This window comes from Marmota monax, unplaced genomic scaffold, assembly GCF_021218885.2.
Source record: "Marmota monax isolate L192 unplaced genomic scaffold, Marmota_monax_Labrador192_F-V1.1 WCK01_AAM20220418_F8-fsc00028, whole genome shotgun sequence".
Lineage (NCBI taxonomy): Eukaryota > Metazoa > Chordata > Mammalia > Rodentia > Sciuridae > Marmota > Marmota monax.
In genome coordinates, this window is record NW_026694779.1 from 581,821 (window position 1) to 590,271 (window position 8,451).

The 8,451-nt window shown below is 57.8% G+C and overlaps 1 protein-coding gene across 3 annotated transcripts in view; it reads left to right on the top strand.

Annotated features, from left to right (window-relative positions):
• The window catches only part of Fgd5 (FYVE, RhoGEF and PH domain containing 5), a 67,297-nt gene extending 60,118 nt beyond the window's left edge, over positions 1-7,179 (top strand). For all 3 annotated transcript variants that reach the window (XM_046425467.1, XM_046425468.1, XM_046425469.1), the window contains 5 exons: positions 848-977; positions 1,251-1,372; positions 2,502-2,630; positions 5,695-5,849; positions 6,105-7,179. In XM_046425467.1, the coding sequence (XP_046281423.1) occupies positions 848-977; positions 1,251-1,372; positions 2,502-2,630; positions 5,695-5,849; positions 6,105-6,141 (573 nt within the window). In that variant the 3' untranslated portion in view covers positions 6,142-7,179. The remainder of the gene's footprint in view (positions 1-847; positions 978-1,250; positions 1,373-2,501; positions 2,631-5,694; positions 5,850-6,104) is intronic.
• Positions 7,180-8,451: the final 1,272 nt, after the last annotated feature.

Consider the following 8,451-nt stretch of genomic DNA (forward strand, 5'->3'; position numbering starts at 1 on the left):
GTCTTGAGTTCCATCCATTTACCAGCAAACACCATAATTTCATTCTTGTTCATGGGTGAGTAATATTCCACTGTGCATATACCACATTTTCTTTATCTATTCGTCCACTGAAGGGCACCCAGGTTGGCTCCACAGTTAGCTATTAGGAATTGAGCTGCTATAAACACTGATGTGGCCATGTCCCTGTAGTGTGCTGACTTTAAGCCCCCTGGGGATCAGCCAAGGACTGGGACAGCTGGGTCACATGGTGGTTCCATTCCAAGTTTCCTGAGGAGTCTCCATCCTGATTTCCACGGTGGCTGCACCAGTTTGCAGTGTCACCTGCCGTGTATGAGGGTGCCGTTCCCCGCGCCCTCGCTAGCACTTAGGGTTACTTGTGACCATGCTCCAGATCCCGAGGTGGCTCCATACTTACCGTGGTTTAATTCTTTAGTTAATTTTGGGGTGCTTTGTAACCCCACACGACGGTGGGGCTGGTTCCCCGGTTGTGTGCGTGTCACATACCTGAGTCGCAGCACTCCGCCGTGACTTGCCCCCTGCCTCCCCTGGTCCCCTCCTGTCCTCTCCTGGTGTCCCCTCTGTTTCCAGGAGACCCCCCACACCACAGTTGTGTAAGGACACATGGCAGGTCCCTGGAGGAGGAAGGAGTAGGTCCCCCCGGGGGACAGGGTCCTCAGGAGGCCGGAGGGGACTGGCTCAGGAGCAGCACCGTGTGGCCTGGGGAGCAGGGGTCGCGACACCTGGGGACCGTCAGAGTTCAGGGCTCCCTGGAGGAGGGGCCAGGCGGGGCCAGCGGGGCAGGGGCCCTGGTCAGCCTCACTGGCGCGTGTCCCCGCGTGTCCCGCAGATTGTGTGCCGGAACTGCTCGCGGAACAAGTACCCGCTGAGGTACCTCAAGGACCGCATGGCCAAGGTGTGCGACGGCTGCTACGGGGAGCTCAAGAGGAGGGGCGGCGCCGTCCCCGGCCCCATGAGAGGTGGGTGGCCCGGGGCCCCTCCTCTGCCTCACTGTCCCCACCTAAAACCACGTCCCCCCCAAGGGAGTGGCTGGATGAAAGTGGCCCTCGGGGACCTGGAGGTCCAAGCTCACCCCAGGGCACCCGGGGGCCACATAGGCCATCAGAGGGGGCAGCCCAGCCCTGCCCCATGGCCTCTGTCTGTTCTGGCGGGAGGGGCTGTGCCCGCCTTCCTGGTCCCACCTCACCTGGGGAGGGACAGCCTGAGCCGTTGGTGGCCTCTGTCCCCTGCAGAGCGGCCCGTGAGTATGAGCTTCCCCCTGACCTCTGCCCGCTTCTCCTCGGGGAGCGCCCTCTCCGCCGTCTTCCCCTCCACCTTCAAGAAGCAGAAGAAAGTCCCTTCAGCCCTGACGGAGGTAAGGTGGGACGGGCTGCCTCGCAGGAGGCGGGGACTTGGAGCGGCCACTGTCCCCTGGGGGGCAGGCCTCCCTGCCCAGCCTGACTGGTCCCCACCTCTCCCCCCCGCGGCGCAGACCCAGTGCCCACCACGGTGCAGACCGGGCCTCTTGGGCCTGAGTGAGCCCCAGCCTAGGCCAGCCCTCCTGCATGGGGACCCTGGAGCTGGGCTGGCTGTCACCCTGGGGGTCCCTCGTGAGCACAGGTGGCGAGTCTCCGGGAAGCCGCAGGGATTTTTGCAGGAAACCTCAGAATTGGTTAAATTCAAAGCCCTCCTGCAAATGGGGCCAGGTTCTGTGTCCACATTCTAACCCCAGCCACACAGCAGCGAGTGCCCGTCCCGAGGCCACACACCCCAAGAAAGCGTCACCGTTGATTCCACGTCTCCTGGAATATTCGTCTCAGGTAGCAGGTGGCAGGATTTAGGGTGTTAGAGGATGACGTTTAGAAATGGGCAACGTTCTGCCCACTAACCTGCTCCTTCTGCAAATTAAAAATGTTGGCAATAGGGCTGGGTGTCCCTCAGCCGTCAGGGCCCTGCTGACCGTGCCCGAGGCCCGGGCTCCACCCCCAGCATCGTGACAATCATGTTAACAAAAGTGGAAAAGGCGAGATGTGAAAAGTGAGCTCCTCTCCATCCCCAGCCTCTCTCTGTCCCCAGAGGGGACAACCAGCCAGTTTCTTTCTTTTCTTGGTCGAGAGAAGAGGGTATCACACACTGACCTCGGGGACACTCGGTCACTGAGCCCCGTCCCCAGCCTTGTTTGGTATTTTATCTAGAGACAGGGTCTCCCTGAGCTGCTTAGGGCCTCGCTGTTGCTGAGGCCGGCTTTGAACTGGAGATCCTCCTGCCTCGGCCTCCGGCGAGCACCACTGCACACAGCTCCAAGGCTGGTTTTGACAGCAGGTCCCCTGGGTCCCCTGAATCCTGTCTGTCACACCCTGAAGTACTGCTGTGCTGACCTTGATGCTAACTAGATCCTGAGTATCAGGTTGCAGGCAGACAGGCGGATTGCTGTGGCTTCTCCCCTTGGTGTCTGAACTGTCCTCCCCGCCGGTCGCCCTGACTGCTGTGGTCCCTTCTGCCAGGTGGCGGCCTCTGGAGAGGGCTCTGCCATCAGCGGCTACCTGAGCCGGTGTAAGAGGGGCAAGCGGCACTGGAAGAAGCTCTGGTTTGTCATCAAAGGCAAGGTGCTCTACACCTACGTGGCCAGCGAGGTAACGGTGGCGTTTCGAGTCCCCCCTTGTCAAGTGGGTGCCTCGGAGGCCCCTGGGGTCTGCCCACGTGATTTCCCCGCAGGGCCCTGTGGATCCCTGGGCGGGGGCCCCTCCTCCTGGCAGGGAGCCTTTGTAGAGCAGTGGCCTCCTGGTGTCTGTGGACGTCCAGTCCCCCGTGGTCCCCAACCAAAGGGACCTGCAGTTTCTCTGCAGAGACAAGAAGGTCCTGCATGTGGAAGGACACAATGAAGTATTCAGTTGTCACAGGCCCTGCATCAGGGATACACCAGCCGTGCCCCAGGAGAAAACTCCTTTGTGCCCTCTGTGGGGGTGATTTGGGACAAAATTCTGCAGCTTAGAAGCCACCCCCCTTTTGTCCATCCATTTCTTTTACTGGGGTATCTGATGGCTGCAGGATATCAGATGCCCCAGTAAAAAGTGAAACAGTAGGGCTCGGTGGCTCGCTCCTGTCATCCCAGTGGCTCGGGAGGGTGAGGCAGGAGGATCGCGAGTTCAAAGCCAGCCTCAGCCAAAACGAGGCCCTGAGCAACTCGGGGAGACCCTGTCTGTAAATAAAATGCAAAATAGGGCTGGGGAGGGGGCTCAGTGGTCGAGTGCCCACCCCTGAGTTCAATCCCTGGTACCAAAAAGAAAAAAAAAAGTGTGACATTTTTGGAGCTCATCTTACATCCTCTAAAATAGAGGCTAGAGAACCCTCGAAACCGGCAGCCAGCTCCCAACGTGGACAGCTGTGGGGCTGTGGTCGCAGGGCTGGGGACTGCTCCAGGGGAAACCTGTTGGATCATGTGACAGGGTCCCACCCTCTGGTTGGCAGCTTCCTCAGGCCAAGTCCCCTTTCAACACGGGTCTCAGCTGCATTATGACCCCCACAAGATGGGCTCTTGGCCTCCTCTGGCCCAAGAGCACAGGGCTGGCCGTTCCCTGGTGACCACAGCGGGGCTGGGCTGATGTCCCCAGGTCACTTCCTTAGGGTGCAAAGCTTTCCTCTCAGGCCCCCTCCTTGGGGTCACGGGGGTCCTGCAGGGAAGCAGGCAGACAGGGCTGGGGGCTCTTCAAGAGCCTGAGGGACCAGGCACCGGGGACGGAGGTGACCTTTACTCACGGGTACCCAGGTGGGGCTTTCTGTGCTGGGGGCAGTTTTCATCCCACAACAAACTGAAATGTGTCCCAGCAGCCTTCCATGGCCCAGAGAGGCCTCCAGCTAAGGAGGTACACCAGGGGACACTCACGGGGGTCTGTCACCACAGGGCTCTGACCGGCCGGCTGGACTTCCTCTCCACGGCCTCTCGGAGGCTCCACTGTCCTATAAGGTGTGTGAGGAGCTTCCGAGATGTGGTGGCTCCCCACACCGCCCTGCCACAGCCCGGTCCTCAAGCAACGTCGCAGGACACGCGTGGGGGACATGAGCGGTCTTAGATGGGTAAAGGGGGTGGCATGTCAGTGACCTCCCTAGAGAGTCCTGAGAACACAAGGCCCAGCCTCTATAGGTGCTACCTGTTCCTTCTCTTAGTGAAGAGCAGTTCATAACTTTGCTGAAGTCTATTTACCAATATTTTCTTTTTTTGGTACCAGGGATTGAACCCAGGGGCACTTAACCACTGAGCCCCGTCCCCAGCCCTTTTTATATTTTATTTAGAGACAGGGTCTCCCTGAGTTGCTCAGGGCCTCACTAAGTTGCTGAGGCTGGCCTTAAACTCGCGATCCTCCTGCCTCAGCCTCCAGAGCCACTGGGATTCCAGGAAATAGTTTGACTTCTGCGTGACCTTTATCATTTCTCATCTTTTTGTTTCTTTTTCTTGCCCTAGTGCAGTGGCCGGCACCTCTAGTGCGTATCAGGTTAGGCTCATGAGTGAGCACCCTCTTTCCCTGTTCCCAATTTTAGGGGAAAAGCACTTAGGATTTTACTTCTGAGTACGATGTTGGCTGTGGACACATATTTTTTTAATATTTATTTCTTAGTTGTGGTTGGACACAACACCTTAATTTTATTTATTTATTTTTTTGTGGTGCTGAGGATCAAACTCAGGGCTTTGCATGCACTAGGTGAGCACTCTACCCTGAGCCACAACTCCAGCCCTGGCTGTGGATGTTTTATAGATGTCCTGGGTCAGGTTAAGGCCATTCCCATCAACTCCTAGTTTACTGACAGTTCAAATAACGAACGAATGTCGCATCTTGTCAAATACTTTTTCCAATCTAGAGATTCTTAAATATTGGTTCAAAATCTTTTTTTTTTTTTTTGGATTGAACCCAGGGGCACTTAACCACTGAGCCACATCCCCAGCCCTTTTTTAATACATTTTATTAGAGACAGGGTCTCGCTGAGTTGCTGAGGCTGGCCTTGAACTCACGATCCTCCTGCCTCAGCCTCCCGAGCTGCTGGGATAACAGGCGTGACCACTGCTCCTGGCCAAAGATACTTATGTTTCTTATGGGGATGGGGCTGTGGCTCGGTGGCTGGGTGCTGGCCTAGCATGTAAAGCAGCCCTGGGTTCAGTCCCCAGAAGTTTTTTAAAAAAAAACATCTATACATAGATTTTCCACGGAGCCGTGTTTTTAAGATCCATCTGCGTCCTCTGGGCATACCTCATGGAATTGCTAGCGACTCTTAGCATGGACATCTCGAGGGCTGTGTCCTGGAAATGAGGGTTCGGGGGATGAACACATACGAGGTTGTCAGAAGCCACCTGGGCACCGAGTCTTTGGTCGGGTGCTGATGGAGGCTGGGTCAGAAAGCATGGCAGGTCCAAATCCACAGTCTGGGTCACCCTGGGAGCCTCTCTGAGCCTCAGTTTCTTCTTTTGAATGGGGACGGACACCCTCAATGATCCTAGTGACAATTAAACAAGAGAATGAAGGAGAAAATGCTTGGCGCCTCCTGATCGGCTGTTCTAGAATGTTCCTTCCCCCTTGGGGTGGCCCGGGTGGAGGCCAGGGTGGGAGGTGAGCGTGGGTGGCCCCCAGGCGCCCTTCCTTGTCCACCCCCCCCATGGTCCCCGCGGGGTGCGGTGCTCAACATGAGGCTCTCCTCTTGCCCCTGCAGGACAAGGTGGCCCTGGAGAGCATGCCTCTGCTGGGCTTCACCATCGCCCCGGAAAAGGAGGAGGGCGGCGGCCAGGCGGGCCCCGTGTTCCACCTTTACCACAAGAAAACCCTGTTCTACAGCTTCAAGGCGGAGAGCGCGGGCGCCGCTCAGAGGTACCAGGAACTTCCTTCCCCAGTCCCCCTCCTGTCCCCTGTCCCCCAGGTGCCACCCGGAGCCCTGGCGTGTGGCCTGCTCCTTGCCCAAGGCCACCCCTGTCCTCCTGGGGAGGGTCTCAGCCCTCGGATCCAGGTGGACCTCTGCACCTCCCCAGGCCCTGGGTGCAACAGGGCCCCTTACCTGGGGTGACAGTGCGGTCACCTGGGGTTTCTGTGGCAGGGCCGTGGGGACAGGTGCTGTCTTGTTCGCAGGTGGATGCAGGCCATGGAGGACGCCAGCGTGCTATAGCAGTGGCCACTGGGACTCGGGACTCGAGAGACTCTTAGGGGACACTGAGCCCTTGCAGAGGCCACCTGGGTCGCGACTGGTCCTGACCCACATCTCGACCTTCCTGCTGGGACCCGCCCCACCCAGCACCTCTGCAGGTGGAATATTTATGGCCCCCATGGCCCCCTGTGTCCCAGCCCCAGCCACGAGCCACTCCCTCATCCGGCAGTGAGGTGACAACTTGGCGCCTAAAGATGGGGCCTTGGTGGGAAGAGAACCCGCTGGAGAGCTTGTCACCTCGTCACCTGTCACCTCCGAAGCACTTTATTTGGCTGAGTCGCCACCGCCATCCCCACGTTTTCCAAGTGACTAAGGGAAGTCACCGCAGGGTCCTGGGGACTCAGCCTGCGGATGCATTGGCCACCAACCAGGTGTCCCCTGGATGTGGGCACAGGCACCTGACCCCTGCAGCTGGCCGCGGCCGTGTCCTGCTGTGAGTCCCCAAAGGCCCCCTCCTCTCCAGGCCAATCTGGAAACACAGCAGGTGACAGACCCCCACCCTGGGGACCAGCTCGGACCCTCGGGAGACTCTAATTTATTGCGCGCCTTCCCGCGTCCACCCCCCAGGGGCCGCCTGTTCACGGGAGCCTGACCCTAGACACGTGGTGGCCCTGGGGTCCTTGGGTCCCACCACGGAAGCCTTTTTTTTCATGTTTCAAAAGAAGCTAAACAGAAAGAACAGGAGGTGGATCCCTGATCTCGGCGGGTGGCCCTGGACCCACGAGGGTGCGGAAGTCGGGGCTTGAAGATCTCTCACCTCCTGGGGCTGTCCATGTTGCTGGAAATTTCGTTTTTTTTTTTTTCCTTAATGGAAAGCAGAGAGGGGCTGAGGGGCAGGGCTTCTTGTTGCTTAGAGTCAGAATCAGCCTTGTCATTTCCTGCTCTCCAGTCCCCCTTCTCCTGCTGCCCTACCCCCTAGGGAAAGGCCTTGGTGACAAACCGTTTGTAAAAAGCACCCTCGTCTCCAGGACTTTATTTACATTAAATATTTTCAGGGAATTTCTTTTCCTAGGTGGCAGATTTTCCTTTCAAATGTTTGCATGAAACGGGGTGGAGGGTTCCAACCGGGTTACGGGGCAGACCTATTTGTTCACGGTGGAGGGCTTCACTCCGCGGAATCATTTTAGTCGCAAGATGCACATAAATGGCTTCCTGATAATCCGCTGAGCCAGGCACCGTGATGCATGTCTGTCATCCCAGCGGCTCGGGAGGCTGAGGCAGGAGGATCGCAAGTTGGAGGCCGGCCTCAGCAACTTAGTGAGGCCCTGTCTCAAAATAAAAAGGGGGCTGGGGGTGTGGCTCAGTGGTTAAGCACCCCTGAGTTCAATCCCTGGTACCAAAAAATGAAAAAGGCTCAAGAGTTTTTCTGGTCATGCTGATGAAGTAACTGGGGGACACCCTGTGGCACAGCCTGGCACTGGGTGGGGGTGTAGAGGAAGAGGACGATGCTCCGTCTGCTCTTTGGGAATGTGCCAAGGGCAGGCAGCCGCTGTGGTCACCAGGGTGGTTGCTTTGTCTGCACCCAGTCCAACTTCTTCCTCTGATCCTCGGTGTAAAAGTTGTCCCTAAACAGAAGCCTGACAAGGGGACTCTGGCCATCGAGGCCAAGGGAGGTAGGAAGAGGCCCAGACGCTACAGAAACGCGGTGGAATCTTCTGTTAATTGATTCAGGCTGCGTTCGGTGGCTTCTGCGATCATGGAACATTCTCTGCCTCCTGCGCTCTGTTGGTGGCCAGCCAGATGTGCCCACCCTGAGAAGATGTCTCTTTTTAGCAGCGGGTAAGAGGAAGCTGACAGAATGGAGCAATGAGGAAGTCGGTTCTGCAGGAGGAGGCCCAAGAGCAGTGGATCCCGTAAACCCCAAATCGGTGGGCTTTTCCGACCTGCTGTCCCAGGGTCAGCTGAATTCCAGGGGTGCTTCCCAAGGCTACTAACTGCCACTGAGAGCCGGGGCTCCTGTCCCTGTCCACAGCCCCCAGGGAAGGATGGCTGGGCTTCCCGGGGCTACTTCTTGCTTAGAAGCTCCCCGCAGGCCCTCTGCCCTCTGGTCCATGCTAATGTGCCTTCCTGCTCCGGAGCTGGTCATGGAGGGGGGCCACCAGGACTGGTGCAGACAGTCAGTGGTCCTCCAAGGCCCGTGTACTAAAGGCTTGGTCACCAGGGGGGTGCTCTTGTGGCAATGGTGGGACCTTGAAGATGGGAGGCCTAGTGGGAGGACATTAGGTCCTCTAAGAGAACGTGACCCCTTCTTGGCTCTCTCTTGCCTCCTGC